General features: G+C 42.2%; 1 protein-coding gene across 2 annotated transcripts in view; it reads right to left on the reverse strand.

The window, feature by feature from the left end:
- Positions 1-18,615, reverse strand: part of LOC139228223 (synaptotagmin-B) — a 196,587-nt gene extending 177,972 nt beyond the window's left edge. The window contains exons 1-3 of one of the 2 annotated variants that reach the window (XM_070859399.1): positions 18,432-18,615; positions 16,327-16,496; positions 3,400-3,528 (exon numbers count right to left, since the gene is read on the reverse strand). In XM_070859399.1, coding sequence (XP_070715500.1) covers positions 3,400-3,528; positions 16,327-16,496; positions 18,432-18,606 — 474 coding nt within the window. In that variant the 5' untranslated portion in view covers positions 18,607-18,615. The remainder of the gene's footprint in view (positions 1-3,399; positions 3,529-16,326; positions 16,497-18,431) is intronic. The other variant, XM_070859398.1, reaches the window with a different exon arrangement.
- Between the last annotated feature and the right edge of the window lie 6,355 nt (positions 18,616-24,970).

Here is a 24,970-nt window from a genome sequence, read left to right on the forward strand (position 1 = left end):
CCACTGCACCTGCGCGGGAATTCGGCGTTTTTTTTTGTCGTTTTGGGTATGTGAACTGTAATGCTTTTGTGGCCCTTGCAGGCTAATTGACGAAGTGCTCATGGCCATAAAGGGAGAGCACTCAATTGTACCTGCGAGGGGAGAGGAGAGGAGAGAGGAGACAGGAGCCAGAGAAGAGAGGAGAGGAGACAGAGGATACAGAGAAGAGGAGAGAGAGAGGAAAGGAGAGAGAGAGAGAGAGGAAAGGAGAGAGAGAGAGAGAGAGGGGAGAGAGAGAGGGAAGAAAGGATACAGAGAGGATGGAGAGAGAGAGGAAAGAGAAAAGAAAGAGGGGAGAGAGAGAAGAGAGGAGAGATGGAGGTTAGAGAGCAGAGGTGGCATTGGAGAGGGGCCAGTCTGAGTTGCAGAGGGGGCAGTGTGACAAATTTATACCCAGATTGTTGAGCAGCCATTCCTCTCATCATAGAGGATGAGTGGGAAGAAAACGTCAATGAAGACTGGCAGAACCAGACCCAAAGCTTGGTGGTTCAATGAGCAGGAGTTGGAGGAGCTAATGACAGGTGGAGCGCAGGTACAGTGAACTCACCTGGGATGGGCAAGCCTCCACCAGCCCAACACCGACGTCTTTGGATGGACATAGGTCAGATGGTCAGTGCAATAGGCAACATGGAGCGGGATGGGAACCAATGCCACAAACGGTGGAACGATTTGGTGGCGGCAGCTAAAGTGAGCACAAATTTATTTGCCCCCTCCTGACCAAGACCAAAAAGGTTGTACGCGCGATGTGCGTGAGGGGCATGAACAAAGAGGGTAAAGGCTGCAACGTTTCTTTGTGCAGAGAAAACAAGCAGCTAAACAGGCAAGCCCGAGTGCGACCAGAGGTGGCCCACAAGATGTGGTGGAAGTGACCAGGTTGGAGGAGCGTGCGTTGGCATTGGTGGGTCATCGCTGCTTTCCAACCACAAAAGTTTCTGCAGATCCGGTGCTACCGCAGGGTAAGGCTACACTCATCTCTGGTGTCAGCAATGGTCATGGCATGAAAGTACTTGCAATGTTAAGGCACTCGCCGTTAAACGCACACTTTGTCGCCCATTATTAGTGTAGACATGTAGAGATGGAACTCCTTGTTGGCATAATGTGAGATGGAACGGCTCACGTCTCACTTTCACTACCACCACCCCATCTCCCCCTATAGACTGAAATTTTGTCCTCTACTTGCAGATGCTGACTCGGATATCACGGATCTGGAGAGACCATCGACCTCTGGCCTTCACAGATGTCGTCACACCCCAGCATCTCCCACCCCGACGTTCTCCACACCTGAGGACACCGGATCCTTCCTGCACCCCAGCCCACATCACCCATGTCCACCGCTCCCACCTCTGCCACCCAGGGCCAGGAAGAAGTGGAGTGAGAGGAGAGAGAAGAGGGACAAAGACCCATATTTGTGCCCCTTCACCTGGAGGATCTGGAAGGGCCTGACATGAGCCCCCTGCCAAGTTGGCCAAGTGTCCGCAGATACGGAGGAGTAGGAGATCCCGGCGCCTTCGGTCCCGCGCCTTACATTCTCACCGATACACACACATCTGCACACATCCCGCTGCCCTCCTGCACACCTCCTGAACCAGAGGCAGTGAGGGGCAGGGGAGGGCCACTCTGTCATGCAGGCATGGGGAGGAAGAGGAAATCAGGCTTAACTGCAAGGGGGTGGGGGAAGAGAGCAGGTGGTGCCGGGTAGAGGGGTGGGTGTTGCTTCCTCGTTATATGTGATAATATTATGTAACGTTTGTCATTGTGCACTTGTAAGTACACTCACATTGTTGACCCTCTGTTTGAGCATGTGTCATTTTAACATCATGTGTGGTGCGTTGTGCCACCCACACATCTGCCCCTCAGGTCATCTGCTTCATCAGGAATTTCTTCCCATCCACATCTGACTACAGTGTATAATGGGTTCTGTCATCAGGCCATCGCAAGACGACAATGAATGCAGGAAGGCTGACAGTCAATTACTCTTGTTTACCAAGTTGCAGGGCAGACCTTAAGGCTTTATGAGGCCAAACATGGAGGAGTGCCATCCCTGAGATGAGATGGTCATCAGTTACATTGCAGTACATCGTGCGAAACAATTAATTAATCAGCTTGGATGTACAATATGTGAGATGCTGAATACTCATAATAATTTTCCCTTCGCTATTGGCCTTCTCAATGAAGGACTTAAAACAAGGTGCAACAAAAAAGCCTCCATTAGCTTAGACACCTGTTAGTCAGTTTTCTCACGTCCAATTTAAACTTCACCATCAGCAAGAAAGTAATGCAACATTGACCTAACTTCTTTCCAGCAGTCCCACTGATATGGTGCAGAATCTGACTGGCTGCCGTGATGTGATGGCCACCAGCACTCCCTCCCAGCCGATGTGCCTGAGCTGCCCCCATTGCACTCCACCTCGCTCTCTCTCTCTCTCCCTCCCTCCCACCCACCCGATGTGCGATTGCTGGCCGACTGCCGCTCAGTTCAGACTTGCTTTTCCAGAGCGGTCCTTCTGGTGGACGGGAGGCCATGAAACGTGACCAAAATGGACATTCACTGACATCCGGCATGGGTGGGCGGGACGCATTGACGTGGGTGAAACCCTTCCACACCAGGTTCCCGCCGGGCGGAACCTCATTGGCTATTTCCGGCGGAACCGCGGCGGCTGCGGGCGGAACATCGATGAAAATCAGCCCCAGAGCTTTTGAATACCTCTCTTGGTCCACTTAAGCAAGTAGTAAAACATGACATACAAAAGCAAAATACTGCGGATGCAAGAATCTGAAATTAAAAACAGAGAATGCTGGAAATACTCAGCAGCCTCTGTGGAGAGAGAAACAGAGTTAACGTTTCAGGCCGATGACCTTTCATCAGAACTGTGAGCAAGTGTAGGGGCAAGGAAAGGGGGAGGGGAGGAAAGAACAAAAGGGAAAGTCTGTGATAGGATGGAAGGCAGAAGAGATTAAAAGACAAAAGGGAAGATGGTGCAAGGCAAAAGGAGATGGTAATGGGACAAGTTAAGAAACAAAATATAAGTCTAGTAAATACCAGAATCATCAACAGCTGGCATGGGAAAGTGAAAAAAAACAGAAACAAAGTAAAAAAAAAAATAGGGGCAGAGGTTATGGTTTGAAATTGTTGAACTCGATGTTGAGTCAAAATAATATTATATCTTACATTATATAAGTGAAACATGACCACAAACCACACATTTCTTATTCCCCTTGGACAGGAGTATCCTTCTCAGCGGCTTAACTAACAACAAACTGAATGTTGGAATAACTTATAATTAACTGTTTACCATGAATAACTACAATATTTTGTAAGGGCTTTGCCATTCCAGTGAAATCAGAATGCAGGCATCTTACCTGATTACTCTGGAAGTCATAATCCAATGAAAATTGTAGTTTGCCTAGTTTTTCTTCCTCTTTTGGTTCCTCTTCCTTGTCTTCACCTTCGGTTAAACCAGTTTCAGCATCGTCATCATCCTGTTTGGTCTGTGAGGAGGAAGCAAAACTTTGGTGAGTTTTCCCAGGAGGACCTTTACTGTTTACAATATCTGGACAGCAAAGTTCCTGATTTGAAGATAAACTTTTTTTTACCCCGTAGGGAAGGCAATTGATGCAGTAGAGTATGCCTTTTGCTCGCTTTTATAGGGCTGATTTCAAGGCCATTAAACTAACAATTTTTACAAATACAAAGCGGTTTAGCCTCAGTCAACTGACAGGTTTGCCATATTGGCTGATGGGTCAATTAAAACTACCACTTCAGTTATGAACTGAATATAAAAATACTGTGTGGAATTTTAAAAGCATTGTGGAGCATTTTATAAGACATTATCTGGAGACTGTTATTGATTTTTGAAACATTTGAACAAGAAGACATAGACCACAAAAGGCAATCTACCAGTTAAATGGCTGATGATTTTGCAGTGCAGATCTGAAGAAAGCTGATGCAATTGAATATTAATAACCAGGCGTGCAGATGATAATGCGCTTCAGAGAGAGCAAGCAACACTAGAGTCATTAAAAGAATCTTGATGGTATTTTCCTGAATTGCTACAGCTTCGGATCGATAAACCACATTTGTGTGTAATTCACAGTCCAACATGCCTTGTCTTATCCGTCAAACCTCTTAAGACTGCAATACACTTATGGCAATGTGCACAAGCTTTTAAATTCAAAGTTGCCTCTGTGGTTCCACAATCTCCAAGCGACTGTCTGTGCATGAATGCTCAAGAGGGATTAATTGCTATTGTCTGATGTTGCTCAAAACTGTCCCTAAGATGGTGAGTTCCACACTATGCTTTCTCCCAATTATAAATGATATTTGCATAAATTCATATTATTCAGAACAGTCTATCAATTTGTATGTCTGTAAGAATGTACGGTTGTTGTGTTCCTTTGACCAATCAGATCCCAGAACCAACTGGTTCAGTCACGAATATGACCAGATCCATGCCAAAAACAAAATCTGGCACACGACACCCCTATTCTGCACTTGGCAAAGCCCAGTCTCCTGGTGCAAGTTGCACTGCTCCCTACCCCGCCAGTCCAATCCCCTGCCATTCTCCTTGCCTCCAGGACCAACGTGTCTTAGCGCCAAGCCCTATCCCCTGCCATTCTCCACTGTTCCCTGTCTCCACGCCCCTGACTTCAGTACCATCACAGAAACAAGCAGAGAATCTGGGGTCAAAAGTCAGAGGTGACATGCATCTCTCTCCCACCATCCCCCACCCTGCCGCCCATTTAAATATTGACTGTAACAGTTATGCAATTACAGGTACTTTTTTTCCAAAGTGAAACCTATACACTGTAGGTTGCAGTGATATTTAAAGGAAACATACAACTGTTGTAATTTTTGTAACGATACCAGCATTGGGGCTTCACTCTATAGGGAGGGAGGTAGTCCTCAATCTCTCACCTGGATGTACCTCAGGTCCCAGTAAATATGGCCTCACTGGTCATTGCTTCTCATCTGAATTTCAGTCCCAGCCCCCTGCTTTGCTATCTTCTGGCCCATCCACCATGACCTCCTTTGGTCACTCCTTCCCGGCCCAATTTAATCCTGGCATCTCAGCTTGTTCCTTTCTGAGCCTGGTCCTTCTGCTTACTGCCTCTCACCCATAGGCATCTCCCAGCCCCATCGCTCATGCCTCCCTTTTGGCCTTCTCTCTTGCTTTCTCCTGGCCGCAGGCAGCACCATGCCTTCTCACACATGTGTTTCTACCCCTGGCCTTCTTGATTTGGGATGCAATGGAGGGCCAGGATTCGCAGCGTGGGTTTAGAAACAGATGCTGATACAGACCGTCCACTCCACTTAGTTTAAAGTTGCTTAATTCAAATTCATCTGACCATTTAATTATTTTTAGCACTAAATTCCCATCTTGCTGCGTCTTTTACACTGCCTAATTTGAATGATTGGATAATTGAAATGTTTTAGTGCAAAAAATCAAATTTATATTTTCAGGTGTAAACCAAAATCCAATCCCCAACTATCTGGTCATTCATCCATTTGAGGGATGTGGCTTGCACTGAATGGCCCCCATGTTTGCTTGCATAACAGAACTTCTTCAAAAGCAATTCACTGTGTGAAGCACTTTGATACATTTTGACTAGATAAGATGCAATATTATTATAACTCAAGCAGCTATATTCTAGTCTGCAGTGATAAAATACAAGGCAAAGCAGTAATAATGACACGGCAGGCGGGTTAGCTTACGTATTAGTGATATACTGTCTGTATGTGTTTATGAAAGTATCTCTTGGAAATAAATTACTCATAATTGATCATTGAAATCCTTCTGCGTGGTGTTTGGTAATTTGTGTATAGTAATTACTGTCAGTAATAACCATGCAATTAAAAAAACTATAATTAAATTGTAATTAACAATAACTGATACTCATACAAAATAAGTAATTTTTTCATACAATTCTGTCACTGTGGAGGTACTCAGGCTAGGGGATTTGTGAATCATTTACTATATTTGCTCAAGGATCATTGTGCTACTGATCCTGCATTCTTTCATGAAATTCATTTGCAGGTATTGTGCCATTGTTGTGCATCTTAAAGTGAAAGTTTTCCAATTGACTTTGTAGCCTTTGAGCCTGAAATTCCGCGGCTGTTCCGGTTACTCCTGCTATAACGTTGGTGGTGGGAGTCCACCACAACTGGAAATTAGGCTGGGACCTGGTAATGCTGGGTCCCCGGTGTCCCCCTGCCAGATTTTCTTCTTTGGTTTCCACCCACCTCACCATAAATGTTAGAATGTACAGGGCATTCAATGGGACCTGGTAGATAGGCAGAAGTGGGGGAACTGCAAGATTGAGGCCTGTAAGAGAATACACACTTTATTTTTTCAAAAGATTTTTAATGCAGCCCAGGAGGGGACTGGCATCCTTCCTTGAAGGGCAACATCCGCTGGACATTTCCATATTTTCAAGTATGGTGGGAACTTTAGATGCGCCCCGACTGGGATTCAAAGTAGGAAATCTCCTCCTGACCCTGGAACGCCTACCATAATTGCTGGGATCACTGGTTGCAGATTTTTTAGGCCAATATAATTTTCACTGTATATCTTTCAAATGTGTAACTCCTGCTAATACTCTATATAGATACGCATTAGTTCACAGCTATGAAGTAACATTTGTTCTGAATGTGACTGAGGAGGAGGAAAATGGGTAACAAATTATCAGGGAAAATAATCATGCCAGGTAGCTGAGAGACTATTTGTATGTGTAGGCTCAATGTAGCCGTGACCTGTTCTGCCCACTCCTCCACCATAACTGTGACCAGCTGCTATAGCAAAATATCACTGCTTCGTCTTATTGTAAATCCAGAACAAAATACGCATTTCCGAATGTCAAAGGAACACTCTTTGGCAATGAAATTATGTGATTCATTTTTTTTGTGAATGTGTGAAGTTATTTTAAATTGTCATTGTAATTGGACTGTGAAAAAAATCAAACATTTTCATGTTCTAGTACATCAGCAAAAATCAGATTGTTGCGTTTGCCACTAAGAAGCCAACTTTTCCATTAAACATGCAGAGAACATTGCTCTTCATTGCCCATCAACAAATGTATTTTCTAACTTGCAGTCAGTTATTGCTACCTCAGCAATCCTTAATACTTTTGTGCTCAAATTACCACTGTTATTCAAAATATCTTGTTTTAAAGAGTAAATAAAGGGACAGATGCAGGCATAGAGTTAAACCTAAAAGCCAAAACAAAACAAATTCTTGTAGAACCTACCATCCAGTTGAAATCCAGGATAGTCAGAAAACACGGTCAGACAATATAGATCAGGAAGAGCACAGAAAAAAAATTGAACAGACAAACAGGCAGTGAACCATCACAAAACGCCACAAAGAGATATGATACACACAGACTGGCTCTGGAAAAACTGTTTTCAGATAGGAGTGAAATATTCTGTTTGCTTAATGCGTACTGTGTGGAATCTGTCGTCACACATAGATTGATAGGCTGTAATTCAAAATGACAAAAAGTAATATTCATGATCGAGTCCATCACTTTTTCAAAATCGTTTTGTATCCAATTTTCCTGCCTCTTTGCCCTTCTCTTTGTTGGGGTATGGATACCAAAAGCCCTTTAGTTCCTCACTCAAGAGCCCATTCTTTCCATGGGTGCCTCATCAGTGACTGGCAGAGAAAATACTGTGAGCCTGGTGCTGCCCCCACCTTCGGTCCACACCCCCCCCGCTATCAACAGCAATCAGGAGCAGTCACTCACCTCGGTTGATTATTCTCTCCTGAGCACGGGGGTGTTAAGGCCAATTGCAGCACTCCAACTGCTGCACTAGCTTTGATGAGCTAACTCAGCCCAGACCCGGGATCAAACCTGGGACCTAGCTACACAACATTTTACTTTATTTCTCACTGACACGAAGGATATGACTGTTATAACTATTCAGTTGAAGATGAATTCACCTATATATGTTAACATATGGATTTGTAAAATAATTCATTGCTAAAGGCTTAGGGGGTGAAACTATGTTGCACCCCGTTTGAGGACGGTAACATCCGTGAGGCGAGACATTTTGCGGCAGGCGCAGAAGTCCCGCCCCGCTCGAAAAATTCAGGTTACCGCACCCGAAAGGAAGTGGAGTGCAAAATAATGCATGGGCTTTTCAATTTTGAATTTAGATCAAATGTGTAACAAACTGACCTATTTATTTAAGTTAGAGAAATTGCCCTGTGTATAGAAGACGTCCTTCAATGTAGTTAAATGCAGTGTTATTGATTTGGGCTTTGGAAACTCCAGGCATGCTTTCACAATGCTCAGGAGCCCAGTAAAGATTATAGAGCAGGAGAGCGGAAAAGTCATAGTAGATAAATTATTGAAGCTCCACATGCAATGTGAGGAGGACATTGCAAAAGCAAATCATGCTTTGGGTTGTGTTGCTAGGACAGTGCATCATAAAGCTAAGGATGCTATGCTTTGGATGTACTAGGTTTTGGAATGGCCACATTTGGTGTACTGTTTCTAGTTCTACACATGTCAGAGGTAACAACCTTCTGGAGAAGGTATACAAGAGGTCGTCCAAAAATGATACCCAGTCTTTGTGCTCTTAACTCCAGGAGTTGGAACTATTTTCAAACACATGCTTAGAGAAAATATGATTGAGTTTTTTAAATGATGAAAGCAATAGATCCTGACCAATTTGATAAATTATTTGAGACAGGATAGTGATGGGAGCATAATTCTAAAATACATAAACAAAGAGTAAGGTTAGATGCTAAGAAGCATTTATTTTCGCAGAGAGTCACTGTCCCCACGAACACATTACTAGAATGTGTAGGGAGAATGGCTTCCCTGCAGTCCTTCAAAAGGGAACTGGGCATGTTCCTCAGAGAGGAAGACATTTTATGTTTTATAGGTTGCAGAATAACTGAGAACAAGGAAACTAATGAGTTTCTGCCATCTCCTGGAGTAACTTGATTGCTATAAGGATTTAGAATGGAATTTCCAAGAGTTTGTCTCCCGGTTGATTGAATGATAAACAAAATGTATTCAAGGTGTTAAAGCCTACACCATGTCTGCATGTAGGGAGCTTGATAGATCAAATGTTTTTTTCATATGTTTGTATCTACTTTCAGTCAACTTCACCAACTTAACCTCCAGCTTCTGCTCAGTGTATAACCTCATCCCACCCCTCCCCCTTCACTGTGAAATGCCTTTGGACATTTGCTACATTAAAGGTACCATATAAGTGCAAATTGTTGTCTCCATTAAGATACCTGAAAGATTATTCACAATATTTAATTATCCTTTCAGTGAAGATCTTGTTCTAATCCTTGTTTTAATTGTACTGTTCAATAATTTAATCTTGTGTCCTCTGATCCTACTAGCCTGGCTTACCTTGAAGCAAAATTGCACCATTTCATTTTTAAAATTTATTTTAAAAAGTTTCCCTGCCTTTAATCTCATTCTCTCTATTTTGTAGAATTAATCTTTCCTCAAAGCTTATCCCCTTTATACTTTGGATTACTTTTGTTGCTTTTCTCTACATGCTCTCCGATGCAAGTACATTGCCTTCCAATTGCGGTGTCCAAAACCGATCACAGCCTAGGTGTGGTCTGACCAGTACATTATAAAGCCTTCACATAACCTCTATGTATGTACTGTTATGTCTGTACAAGGATGATTCCACAAACCTGCACTTCCAAAAGGAAAGGTGTGCTTGTGGGAGAGTCAGAGACAGAGCTACAACATTGCATCTCCTATTCTCTATCCCACAAGTTTGGTTGCCTCCTGGAAGCATTGGTCATAGGGTTACTCCTAACATTTCAACATTCGATTAAAAAAAAAAATTGCTTTGCAATATTGTCTAGGTGTGAAAGTGATGCATCTTCTATTACTGCTAGGTTACCTTTCGAAGACTGCCTCGGCAAATTATATTCCATTCATTATAGATTCATGTCACGCATTTGCTCAGTGGGGAATACTTTACACTTGTCAGTAATAAATTCACTTGCGTTACTGATATAATCTTAATTGTAAATTGCTTCCTATGCCTCTACTCGCACTTGCAATTTGACAAGCTTACAAGTGGGTTTGACATTCTGGCCAATTGTATAGGTTAGAAAGAAGAGGGGCACAAAGCAGTTATCACCGGGATGTCTTCACTTAACACCTCCTCCAGGCTGACAACACACCTCTCATGATTACTCTGTTTTCTGTTACTTTTTAATCCAGTCCCATGTTCTACCCTTCATCCCCAAGGCTTTTAGTTTAATTAGAAGTCTTTCATGTGAAAACTCCTTTACAAGAGTGTCAGTGTGACATTGATGTCATTCACTTTAAATAGTTTTCTACTTGTCAGCAAAGTTTAGAGTTTATAGTGGAGTAGTGAGAATGGAATGAACAAACTCAGGCCAACCTTGTACCCGATAAGTGGCCAGCGCTCCCTTCATCGTCAGGGCTGTGGGATAACAGGAATTCTTCAAATCCAGTACAATGCCTGGCATTTATGCTCCACCCGAGCCTCCTCCCTTCTTGCCTCATCTAACTCTATTAGCATAACCCTCACATGCCTAGCTAACCACCCCTTAAATGCATCTATACTATTCGCTTCAACTGCGGTAGCGAGTTCCACATTCTCACCTCACTCTGGGTAAAGAAGTTTCTTCTGAATTCACTATTGGATTTCTACAATTTCTTCTGAATTCCCTATTTGATTTGGTTGCAGACTCGGTACTATCAAATGACAGTTACTATGGGCCCGAGTTTGGTCAAACCTAAGTTCCGCCTATGTACCATCGAAAGGACCGCTAAAATGGAAAAACGGAAAATGGAAAACAAAACGCCCAGCGGAAAAAATGGGCCTTATACGCCAATTCTGGGCATCAGCGGGCGGTAGGTCCGATTCTGGGTGGCAAATGTGATCCTCGGCAAAGTAACACCGAGAATAGAGTCGGGCCCAGAGAGAGGGAACTGGGAAAAAAAAATTTCAACAAATGAAAAAAAACTATTACAAATCATTCAGAGGACTCTATCCAACAAAATCTCTGCAAAAGAAATGAAGAAAACAAGTGCACTAACATTTTCTTGCAGTCCTTCATATTTACCATTCAGGTAAGATCTGCCTCCACGAGGCGGTCTCTTCTGCCACTGGAGCGGAGGAGTGCCCGGACCAATGTGGGGAGGGAGCAAGTGGGAGGATTTTTGTCAGCGTTGCACGCCAGTGGACGCGACCCAGCGGTCTTCTCTCCCCGCCGGCATGAGGACCTCACCAAACTCGCTCGGAGAGGAGAGTGCCCAAAAAACAGGGAGATCGTCGAGAGAACTTGGTGGCAGCCGGTGATAAGGTCACCAAATTCGGGCCCTATATATTTCTAACAGACTTTTAGACAAGAATAAATTATACTTCTGCAAATTATAACTTTTTTTTTCCAAACATAGTTAATTTAACAGAACAGTTTTCATCAATTATTATTTTAATGCGATTTATAATAGCAATAAACACAAATCAAATCAAAATCATCTTCATGGTTTCCACGATCAAGTTGTTTCCTGTACTCAACAGACTGCAGGATGCTGACCCAACCTGTTACACAAACTACTGGGGCTGCTATCTCCAATTCCACATCTAGCTTAGAACCTTACGTGTTTTTTTGTTGTAAGATTTACTCTGGTTGTAAAGTGACCTCAAGGAAGATATTACACTATGTTCATTGTTAAAAGGACATTTTCTATTCTATGGGTGATGTCAGGCTCCACAAGAGCAATTCTTGTAAAATGGGTCAAATGTAAAACCTTATTGGACTCACTTATACTGCCAGTTGGGAAGGCACATTTTTGATGGAGTATGGATCTCCTGCAATATAATAAGTGCCTGAAAAGGAGGTCTGACTACCAATATATCTAACAGTTATAAACAACAACTGGCATCTGTGTAGTGCCTTTCATGTTATAATGAAGAATTTTAGTTGCCTTTAATGGCGCAGATTTTGCGATCAGCGGTGAAGGAATGGGGCTTGACATTCACCTCACTGACAACTGCCCACAAAGTTTTCTTGGGCTTTCGATTGTAGACTTGCTCTAACCTGGCATCTGATCTAGTGTGGCATCCTCTACAGGGGATCTGTGGCATCTGGAGGCAGGACGAGTGAGGCTCTTCAACCAATCAGATTGAAGAATTCTTACTGAGCCACACAGAGTCTAAACCAGGAAGTATAATGCAGGAAGTATAAATTAGATTTAAATCATGTACAGAAAGTGAAACAAAGGTGGTAAAAGACAGATGGGAATAAGAAAGAGAGATAAAAGAGACAAAAAAAGTAATATATATATATAAAAAATCTCTAGCACTAATTAACTTGTGAAGGAATGAGGCTCCACTCTTGTAAAATTTAATTTTCAGGGCCAGAGAAGTTGTTCAGCAGTAATTAACACTTATCATGCCGTTAAAAATTCACTTACTCCTGAGTGCACTAGGCACCACTTTCTCTGGCATCTTTAGTGATGAACTATTGGACATACAGCAAGTTCATGCCATTACAATGCCGAGTTTGTTGTCGAGGACTATAACAGTGAAACCTGTGGAGGAGCAGGGGATTTCTGACATCAACTTCCAGATTTCTGTGTTTAACTGTGTATGTGCGGATACCAGAAGTTGCTGTCAGATTTTCTCCGTTTTAACGGTAAGCGCTGTTAGCCTCACTGTTCTTGTCCATGCATGTGTTTTGTATGTGTTTTTGATTGAACAATGATTACTGGTGATTGGCTCAGTGCAGATATTGATATCACCCCAAGATATTTAAGAGACTGTAATTTCTGCTATGTATGGCATCTTAGCTCCTTACTAATCTCAGGCTTTTCCAAAACTAGCGGCGAAAAAGCGACGCTATATATTCATTACACTTACACTTACCCACAGACTATCTGAGGGCTTTTGCACCGTGAATTGCAGTAATTAGAAATCAAAAACAGTGCGGCACCCTCTACAGGGGATCTGGGACCTGTGTCAACAGGAAAATCAATCGTGTGTCTCCTCAACCAATCAGAGAGGGATAAAAGAGACAGAAAGATTTTAAAAATTGCAGTGTCAGAGAGGTTATTTGGTAGTAATTAATACTTATCACTCCATTAAAAATTCACTTACACTTGAATGGACAAGTCCTAACATTTTCTGGCATGTTTAGTGTGTATCTATCATTTAAGAACCACAACTTCATGCCCTTCCATGTATGCGAATGCCGAGATACCGGTTTAGTGAAGCTTTTCGAGGAACAGGGAATCTCGGATAACACCTTCCTGATTTCCGTATTTAACTTCACATGTGCGGACGCCAGAAGTTGCTGCCCGAGTTGCTCCTTAATAACAGTCAGCGCTGATAGCCTCACTATTATTCCTACCGCAAAATCCAGGCAAATGTGTTATTAGCATTCACTGTTTAATAGAGACAGTCAGAATTGTCATTAACCCTAACACTATAAAACGTCCTGTGTGCTAATTTCAGCAAAATATACTAAGAAGTGGTAAAATATGGCTGAGTGCGCATGTTTACCTTTTTACTAAGATTAATGAAGATGGGAATTTTAACTCCGTGCCATTTTTAACAGATGTATTTATGGGGAAAACAAAAGCAAAATACTGCGGATGCTGGAAATCTGAAATAAAAACTGAAAATGCTGGAAATACTTAGCAGGCGAGGCAGCATCTGTGGAGAGAGAAACAGAGTTAACGTTTCGGGCCGATGACCTTTTGTCAGAACTCTCAGGAAAGGTCATCGACCCGAAACATTAACTCTGTTTCTCTCTCCACAGATGCTGCCTGCCCTGCTGAGCATTTCCAGCATTTTCTGTTTTTATTTATGAGGAAGCTTTTCCCTTTAAGAGCAGAGGCTTTCATAGTTTGCATCACCATAAAATGAATTCTCCGTGTTTGCAACTTATAAACTGCCTTGGATTTTAGGGCCACTGGGGGTCCAGGGATAGTAGAAATATACTGCGCACTTGTTTTTAAGACCAGTCTCACTTGAAGCCAAGCTCCTCCAAGTTCCTCAAACTCAGAAGTGTAAGCGTGCCAAATTCTACTGGCATGACTCCTGCTGGGCAAATAGCTCCAGCTATCACAGCTGCACTGCACACTGGAAGGTGAGAAAATGTTCAAAACAATGCCAAAACCTGGACCTGATCAGAAACTGCTGGGATTCCTGAAGTTGCTTCTCTGTATTTGACCAGCTGAAAGATAGGCAGGTAAATAAAATGCTGATGTATTTGAATTGCAGCCTAGGCAGATCATTTTTAGACAATGTGTTTTCTAGAAAAAGAGTTCACTGTTTCAAGGCTTGAGCAGAGCAGTTCTGCTGAAGATCACACACTTGTTCAATTGTATGTGCCCATCAAGCTACTTTGATGTAAATCTGGGTCTGTCATATCTCAAGGAAGTTAAAACACAGTTAAAAACAATCATTTGTAAAGAAGGGCAAAAATAATTCCAGAAAGGTTAGAACAACATCGAAGAAAACAACCATATTAAAAAGCCTAGACAATACATTGTGTGACTGGAACCTCTTCAGTTTTGAGAAGAGATGCAGTCCCGTTAATATTTTAGAGATAATGGGGTAGAAATTTCTCTTGGGCATTAGCTTGAAACATTGGCTGCCTGTTATATGCACCGCTTGATATTCAGTTCTATTGAAGTGGATGGGTCTGAATATCGGGCGGGGAGTGTAATACTGCCTGTTTAGAGTTACCCCCAAAGATGAATTTCTATCCTGTTGTTTTGTGCTGGCTGCTATCGTATTCCTCGGTAGAAGAGGACGTTGAATGCAGTTTTGAATTTTTTTCAATATACATTTTTAGATGACATAAAATGTTCAATTTTAACTAATATGTAGTGAGTACACAGAAAAGCAAAGTGCAGCTGCTTGGAGTATTTTAACATAAAATAGAGTACACTACCAGATTGGGGCTTTGTATTGAACCGAATGAATAAACAAAGGAATGGATGCCCGTCCATCAGGTCCCTAATTGACACATCAACTTGTACATATAATTAGCATTCAGTGCACATTAGAATTTCAATCATGATTTTATTTACTCTTTAATTAAGGCAGCAACCAGCAAGGTAAAGCCACGTACTTAGTAATCAGATTTGCAAAGTTGATAAATATTCTTTGGTCAAGCAGATTTTGTCAGCTTATTAACTACTGCTGATAGAATTGGCATTATGTCCCTAGACAAGGGACTTAACAGCTTAAAATAGCCAGATAGCCCAGCTTCCAATAACTTACAAGTGAAGGATTCAAAGGACAGATACACCATATTTCTTTAGTTGTCTTTCTGCATGCTCTTTACATCGTACAAGTGCTATTAATGTTACCATTTAACACTGTGTTATCACTGGAGTGTTTTCTTGAGGTAATTAAATACATAAAAGAAAATAAACAAGTGTACAAGTTACAGCCATATGTCCTTTGTGGAAATCATATTACAAATTTCATTAAAATAAAGCAATCTTTATCAATCAAAGAACAGATGGGCCAAAATGTTTGCGAGTTATACCCATGAATAATTGTTCAGGTTTTGGAACACATTCATTTGGAATGGTTATTCGGATTTTGTTATGTTTTTGGAATGCGTTTTAACAATTTCCGTGTAACATGAAATCAATGTCCTACCACATGAAACTAAGATCAAGGTAATGAGTTTTCCCCTTGTTACAGATAACATGAGGCAGCAAAAATGTTTCAAACCAATTCGATATGATGGGAACTCAAAAGAATCACATTCTAACTCGGCTACTCGGATGTTGCAATCTATCTTTGTTCAATATAAAAGCAATCATTTTTCAGTTTTGTTAATTATTCAAAAGTTTAATAGTGGTGGATTATAGCAATTTAGAATCCATTTGTGTTTAGATGACGTGATTCTAGTGTGCTTAAAATCCACCATTGCTGCCCACCTATATTATGGCCAGTCCTGTACTGCCCTGAACAGTTGAGAAATTAGAACTGATCAGGTGTCATAGCTGTCTTACATGAAATACTGTGTTCATCATTTCAGGATATGAACGGCCAACTCTATCAGTCACACAGTAAATTATGACTTGACAGAATTGGTCGTTGCTGGCACAGAATCAAACAGGAATTTATTGACTGAGCAAAGGTGAACATAAACATGGAGTTTATAACTAATTGCTACATCTCTTTACCAAAATGACTTATTATATTTCATTACCACAGAACAATTTTAATTTGCAGATACCATAGTTTGGTAAAACCAGACTCGATAAACTTTAACTTACGTTTTCCCTCCATTACATTACCTGATTTCCACCCTTCACGTCTTTCATATTGATGTCATTCTTTTTACCCTTGCCCTTCTCCTTCTTGTTTTTCTTCTTTTTACAGCAGCATTTCTTGCAGATGCAGAGGCAGCAGGTGAGCAGAAGCAGGCCACTGACAACAGCTATGGCTATCAAAGCCCAAGGTGGCACTGGCAAATGGATTTGAAAAATTGATAAATTGGCATCAATCACAATGTCAGAACCTACAGCTTCCAGGTTTATTTTTTGACTTAATCCATATCTTTCAGCAATAGCTCAATATTTTGGCCTAGAAATTGGTTTGCGCACAACTTGTGATCTCAACGGCAAAGACAACGTTCACGCCAAAACTTATGAGCAAGAGGACCGCGCAAACTTAGTCCTCTTGCATCATCACGATGCAACCGATGTGCTAGGGATGCCAGTCCTAGCCGAAGAGATAGTGGTGAGGAAGATGGAAACCACCACCAGACCAACCATGTGTCAGGAGGGGCAGTGGGAGGGCTAGGAAATGTAGAAGGCCACAGTTTTAATGTGGAGTTAGAGAAGCACTACTGCTCTTTCTGACTCCACATCAGGTTAGTAAAACATCTTTTCATGACTTTTTTGGTGGCAACTCTGCAACTGAGAAAACTGACCACGGTGTATGCTGCTGTCAGGAGCCAACCAATTTTGAGAAGCGGCCTGAAAAAGGTGTTAGGCTGTTATCTATGCAAATTGGGGCCTAATGCCTGTTCCAGGCGGGCACCCTGGACAACTATTAGGTTGTGTGGTGTAGACCTTGTACAGAATGAGCGCACACTTAATATTGGACCATTCAGCACCCATTTTGTATATGACAAAAATGGGCACTACACGATCTAGTTTCTAAGCCTTAATATCTAAATCAACTGGAATTCAGTTAAACCTTACACAATCAATTGCATTCTATTACTAATTGAGTGCTGTAAAAAGATATATAATATCCTTAATGAATTAGAACTTGATTGTTAAATGGATTTCCATTTAACTTTGTTTTGCTTAAATGCAGCTTTGCCATCTTACCTCCTCCTTCTCAAAAGACCTTGGTGTAGAAATAGCAGCCCCCCCCCCCCCCCCCCAAGGAGCGGGGCGCTTCCACCCCGTTTTGATGGGTTTTACCGCAGCTGAGATTCAGATCGCCTCTTGAGCGACATTCGGCTCGTTGTTGTTTTTTTTACTTGGATCCGGAAGTCGTTCTTAATGGGGGCGGTGACAACACTTGAGAGGCGGATACGCGGCGGTGGCAACAACTGAGGGGCGGAAGTTGGGGGGGGTGCGGCGTGACCGTCGTGATGACATCATCATGGCGCTGCGTCACTACGGCTCTCCCCTTCACTTAAAGGGGAGAGCATCCGCTATTTAAAAACTTCAGCCCACTGGGTCACCAGGGAGGGTTTCGGCCGGGCCAGCAGCCTGGCATCTAAGGGGGACCACCAGGCTACCTGTTGGCGGCCTGGCCGAACCCGGGGGCATAATTGTTGGGCCAACGTGACAGTCGACCGCCAAAAAAAAACATGGCGGCAGCAACAGTGTATCCTCCCCTTTCAGGGAAGCCGTACTGCCGTTGCAGAAAGCCACGGCCTCACTGGACCACCGGGAAATGGCTTGTTTTGGCACATCAGAGTGGGCCGAAGATTTTCAGAGGGGAATGTCGCCGTCAGAGGGGAACATCGGTGGTGCGCACCATGATGACATGCTTACCATGGATTGGCAGCAGCAGAGCGGTGGGGGGATCGTAGTACCACCGGGAAATCTCGGGAGGGTAATTGGGCTAGCAGCGGTCAAAGGTTGGTGGCCACTCCACTCCGCAGCGTGGCCGCCGATTTGTGGCAGTAACAGGCCTTAAGGAGAGGGGCAATTTCAGCCTCCTTCACTCGAGAAAGCCAGTGAAATATCAGCTGATGTAGAGCTCCAGCAGAGGAGCAGTCGCCTGGTTTACATATTTAACCAAATTTGGATTTTTGGCCATTCTGACCAGAATTTTAGCGATCGAGGAAAAATGTATTCAAGTGTATTTAAATAGAAACAGTAACTGCATGACAGAAATAAACTCCACCTCATGATTTGAAAGAAAACATACTTACATGGAATTTTCTGCAGTTCATTCATAAATTTCTCTTTCAGCTTCTCAAAGACATCATTTTTCCCTTCCCCCGGGCCTCCAGTCTCTGTTGAGTTATCTCCAGTGTCGATAGGCATCATGGTGGTCGTGGCAATGGGTGCCACCAAAGCCTCTGGATTGGTTGATCCAGACTTCATCTTGAAAAGAGCTAGCGGGCGAAAACAAACACAATTTGTCAGCATTCAGGAAAATATACTTTTGCGTCACAAGATTCTAAAACTCATAGAATTCCTTCCAATGATTTCTTTGTTGCAGTTTGTGAATAATGCATTGATACTTTGTTGGGCTCATTTATTATTTAAAATAGGAAAGAAGAATGAATAGAATGCTGACTCGAAGTAGCATTGGATGTATTCTACTGGAATGAAGTCATATTAATCAATGGAGCAGAGAAGTTGTATACAGAAGGAAGCTTGCTAATATTGTGCCACACACATCATCAAGCAAATGCATCTATCATTATAATGTGATTTCAAAGGAAAACAATTGTAAATCTGAAAGCAAATATTGTTTTCAAATTAAGATAATAAACCGAACCAAGACTCTTATATGTTAGCTGTAAATTATTAAATTGATCACAGGCAGTCTGCAGTTTTTTTCCCACTGTAATTTCTTCTTATATTCATCTATCCTCTGCTAGCCAGCAGCTCATATCCTTCCATCCTCTTCCAACAGGAAGGATGATTGCAAAACATATTTACTTCTTCATTCATTCTGATATTTGAGCCATCTTGTGCCTCAGAAAAGATAAGAATAGTTCCAAGCAGCATGACAGTGCGGGAGTCCGTTGGATGTTTTACCGACTGAGTTTGAGATAAATCTCGGGTAGGTTTGGAGAGTTAGAATGTGAACCACCACTCTGCCTTGAACCCACATCTGTAGACAATATGGGAAAGTATGGAAATGGTCGAAAGTTAACATTTCCTCGTAAAGTTCCATTTAATATAAATTTGTGATAGTTCAACATGATCAGCTAAAAGTAACAAAATACACACACCTTTACCTATCTCACAAGGCTGCATTGCTTATATAGGATTACACAGGATATACAGCACAGAAACAGGCCATTCGGCCCAGCCAGTCCATGCCGGGGTTTATACACCACACGAGCCTCCCCCTATCCTTCCTCATCTAAATCTATCAACATAGCCCTCTATTCCCTTCTCCTACATATATGTGTCAATATGCTTGTTGCTATAATATTCTTTCCAGAAGCAAAAAATACTGAGAAATAGAAATTTTGAAAAGGAAGTTGTTAAGTATCCAATGGAAGATAAGATGAAGAGCCTTCAGAATCAACTTGGAGAATTCATAAACTCTGGCTGGAAAGCACTTAATAGTTTGGGGCTCTTCCTAATATAAAAACTTTGAATGTCAATCCAAGGAAAACATGAGAAGTAATTGGTGAAAGCTTTAAGCTGTCTTCTGCAAAAAGCTTGACTATAAAATGAGAGCAGTAATGAACTTTAATCCTTGGAATCTTGAGCAACCCATGAGGCAATGCAGTTCAGGGTGCATATAGTGGGAGGGAGAGTGAATCTTCAGGGTATCTGTAGAGGGAGGGTGGCTTTATGGCCTATGCTATAGACTTAGCTATCTTTACTTGTGACATTTTACTTAACAGAAAGGCGTTCAATGTTTGTGATCAATTAGTTAATGATGGTGATGGATATGGAGTAGGAAGTGCTTTGTTGTGCTTCAGATTGGAGCCAAATCCCAAATCTGGCCTTGTTCAATCATTCCTAGTCAATGAAAGTACTTTTTTGAAAATTCCTCTCCTCTCCCTCATCACCGACCCTTTCTACATCTCCCTCCAGAACGTCTGTTCACTTGCGAACAACACCCTTGCCATCCACATGGTTACCGTGGGTGATTGCATCAACGTCATGACCCTGACGGAAACTTGGTTGAGGGGCGATGACACCTTACCCTGAAATGAAGCCTCCCCATCTGGCAATACCTTCCACCACTTGCCCCGCTCAGACCGCTATGGTGGCAGTGTGGCTCTCATCAACAAATCACACCTTGGTCGGTCCCCCTACTCCTCCGTCACAATCTCCTCCTTTGAGGATCTCACCGTATATTACACCTCTCATTTAAAATTCCCATTCTCTACCGCCCACCCAAATACCATAAAAGTTTTATTACCGAGATATCTTCACTACTTTCCTCCCTCAACCTCTGCACCGAATGACTTCTCATCTTCGGTGATTTCAACCTCCATCTCAATTCATCATGCTCTCTCTCCTCCGAGTTCACTAGCCTGCTATCTTCCCTTACTCTCTCCCACCATGTAAAATACCCAATCCATATTCATGGCCACCCCCTCGACCTTGCCATCTCTCGTGACCTCGCTACTCTCACTGTGTCAATTACAGATAAGGCCATCTCTAACCATTTCCTTGTATCGCTCTCCACCCACATCCCCCTTCCACCCACCCTCCCCCCGCCGCCCCCCAAACCTACCTCATTCTGTGTTTGCCCCTGGAACAACTTTCTCCCAACTCTCTTATATCTGCATTTATGAAATCCCAACTGTCCAACCTTTGGCCCTCCATTCACCACGACATTTCTGCAGCTTCCGATCTGTTCAACCACACCCTCACCACTACCTTTGATGCCCTAGTCCCTATTAAAACAATTCTCTCTCTTACGCTGGCCGTTCCCCCTGGTATGGCCCTCATCTGCACTGCCTTAAGTCCAAGGGACACAGACTTGTACGGATATGGCGAACAATTGATTTAGCCATTCACCGCCAAATCTGGCTGGCCCACATAAAGCATTATCGGATCCTGCTCTCGTCTGTCAAAATTGCTCACTATTCCAGAATCATTCTGGAATGCAAAGATAAATCCTGGATTCTATTCTCCACTGCTAACCATCTTTGCAAACCCCTTTCACCTGTCTTCTTCACCCTCACCTCCGACAACAAATTTCCTTTAAGGTTCCCCTCTGCCCTACCCCTGAATTCACATCTTTCTCCAGTTTCTCTCCTATCTCCCCTCATAAGAACATAAGAACATAAGAAATAGGAACAGGAGTAGGCCATATGGCCCCTTGAGCCTGCTCCGCCATTCAATAAGATCATGCTGATCTGATCATGGACTCAGCTCCACTTTCCCGCCTGCTCCCCATAACTCCTTATCCCCTTAAGAAACAGTCTATTTCTGTCTTAAATTTATTCAATGTCCCAGCTTCCACAGCTCTCTGAGACAGCGAATTCCACAGATTTACAACCCACTGAGAGAAGAAATTTCTCCTCATCTCTGTTTTAAATGGGTGGCCCCTTAATCTAAGATCATGCCCTCTAGTTCTAGTCTCCCCCATCAGTGGAAACATCCCCTCTGCATCCACATTGTCAAGCCCCCTCATAATCTTATATGTTTCGATAAGATCACCTCTCATTCTTCTGAATTCCAATGAGTAGAGGCCCAACCTACTCAACCTTTCCTCATAGGTCAACCCCCTCATTCCCGGAATCAATCTAGTGAACCTTCTCTATACTGCCTCCAAAGCAAGTATATCCTTTCGTAAATATGGAAACCAAAACTACACGCAGTATTCCAGGTTTGGCTTCACCTTATATAGCTGTAGCAAGACTTCCCTGCAATTATACTCCATCCCCTTTGCAATAAAGGCCTTCCTGATCACTTGTTATACCTGCTGTATCTGCACACTATCCTTTTGCGTTTCCCGCTGTACTGCGGCACTCTGCAATTTTTCTCCATTTAAATAATATTCACAGAGCACATTACACACAGCTCCTAACATGGCAGGCAGCTCTCTCGGAAGCCTCCGGAAATCTGCCTGGTTCTGTTTATTATTAACCCTGCACTTGCAGTACACAATACGTCCACATCCACAGTGTGGAGCTACAAACATTGCAAGCTTACAGACATTACACTTCTCCCTACTTAATGAAGAAGCCATCATAACAAACATACATAACTTTCATGTTTATACATAACACAGGATATAAACTTATTTTTTTTCCATATTTACAAATTTAACTTTACCACTTGTTTTCTGTTTCGAAGAGGATACCTTCGCTCTCGAACAGAACCTTCTAAACATGGTGTCGATTTCACACTTATTCGAAGCTCATCCTGAGGAACGTTTTCCTCCACGGAATTTCCTTGATTTTCATTTGAACTCACTCTAACTTCAGGCTCTTTGTTTTCCTGACTCGGACTCAGACTTCCATTCTGATTCTCTCCTGGATTTGTTTCCAGTACATTGGATTTAGGATTTGCTACTGGTGTATCAAAACTATCTGATGAGTCAGAAATAATTTAATCATTCCCACCTTCAACTCCTTCCATGTCTGTAGGTAAAATATGATCAATATGAACAAACCTAACCTGTCCATTATCAAACATCTTCACCAAATATGTGCGAGGACCACATATCTGCACCACTCTTCCTGGTAACCACTTTAACCATTTATGGTGATGGTTCTTCACTCTCACCTTCTGATTTAATTTCACACTTCTTTCTTTTACTCTACCTCTATCATGATTCTCTTTCTGTCTTAATTGTGTCTCTTCTACGGACTGTGCCAAATTTGGTTTTAACGAGAATCTGGTTCGTGGTTGTTGTTTGGGAAACAACTCTGTTGGTGTTCTACCAGTAGTTGTTTGAGGTGTATTTCGATATGTAATAAAAAAATTAGCCAATTTGTGATCCAATGACATCTGTCGTTTCCTTGGATTTGGATCTAACATTTGTTTTATGAGGGCACATTTTACAATTTGTACAGTGCGCTCTGCTGCACCATTCGAAGCAGGGTGGTATGGTGGAACCTTGGTATGTTTCACACCATTTTTGCTCGTGAATTGTGCAAATTCTTCTGAACGAAATTGTGGTCCATTATCCAAAACAATTTCTTCTGGGAGGCCAAATGAAGAAAATAATTTTCGTAAAATATCCAATGTTTTACTTGTTGTTATTTTCCACATTGGAGACATGTCAACCTACTTCGAATGGCTATCAATCACAATGAACAATTGTTGTTCTTCTAACTCAGCAAAATCAATATGTAGCCTTTGCCATGCCCTGGGAGGCCATTTCCATGGCTGTAATGGTACTGGTGGTGGCTGCTTGCTTACCGATTGACATGTCGTACATTGACATGTCGTACATCTTTATCAAGACCTGGCCACCATAAATAACTGCGTGCAAAACTCTTGGTCAAGCACATTCCCAGGTGCTGGTCATGGAGGTCTCCTAATAATTTGGACCTGAATTTATTTGGTATAACCACTCTTGCACCCCACATGATACAATCTTTATCGACTGATAATTTATTCTTATGAATAGAGAATGGATGTGTATCTTTGTCTGTTACCTGATTCGGCCATCCATTTGCAATATACTCTTTGACATCACTGGGTCACGTTTGGTTGCTCTACCAATCTCTTCAGCTGTGACTGGTAGTTCATCAATGTATGAAAAATAAAACACTTCTTCCCTATCGGATGTAACTTGTGATGGGGAAGGCAATCTAGACATTGCATCAGCATTACTGTGATCAGCTGATCATCTGTATTCAATATCATATGTATATGTTGACAAAATCAAAGCCCATCTCTGCATTTGGGCTGCAGCTAATGTTAGAACTGGCGACTTTGGATGGAGGATTGCTGTTAGGGGCTTATGGTCCGTAATGATGGTAAATTTACGACCATACAAGTATTTGTGAAACTTCTTGACACCAAAAATTAATGCCAAAGCTTCCCTTTCAATTTGCACATGATTACTCTCACTAGCACTGACAGTGCGTGAAGCAAAAGCAATTGGTTTCTCCTCCCCACTATTTAATACATGAGAGATTACTGCCCCAACTCCATATGGAGAGGCATCACATGCTAGCTTGATCTCCTTAGATATGTCATAGTGAACTAACATGGTGCTCTCTACCAATTTGCTTTTACACTCCTTGAATGCTGTATCGCATTCTTTTGACTACTTCCAATGGACCTGTTTTTTCAAAAGTTCATTCATAGTCCTGTAGCCAAATTTGGTAGGAACTTCCCATAATAGTTCAAAAGACCCAAGAATGAATGAAGTTCAGTGACATTCCTGGGAGTGGGTGCATTTCTAATTGCATCCAATTTTTCCATGGTTGGATGTAAACCATCTTTGTTTACTCTGTACCCTAATACTCCACTGAGTTTTTAAATAACTCACATTTACGAGCAGACACTTGTACTCTGTGCTTCTCTAGCCGTTTGAGGACTTCATTCAATATGTTATTATGAATTTGCCGATTTGGTGCTGAAATTAGTATGTCATCCAAATAACATACTACCCCTTTAATACCTTGCAAAATCTGGTTCATCACCCCTTGGAATATGGCAGGGGCGGAAGACACTCCAAACGGTAGCCTATTAAATTGATATATAGGCCGAGATGAGTATTCATAGTCAAACATGTCTTGGACTCCTCATCTAGTTCAAGCTGTAAGTAGGCATTAGTAAGATCCAGTTTTGAGAAGATCTG

Source organism: Pristiophorus japonicus, chromosome 17, assembly GCF_044704955.1.
Source record: "Pristiophorus japonicus isolate sPriJap1 chromosome 17, sPriJap1.hap1, whole genome shotgun sequence".
Taxonomy (NCBI): Eukaryota; Metazoa; Chordata; class Chondrichthyes; family Pristiophoridae; genus Pristiophorus; species Pristiophorus japonicus.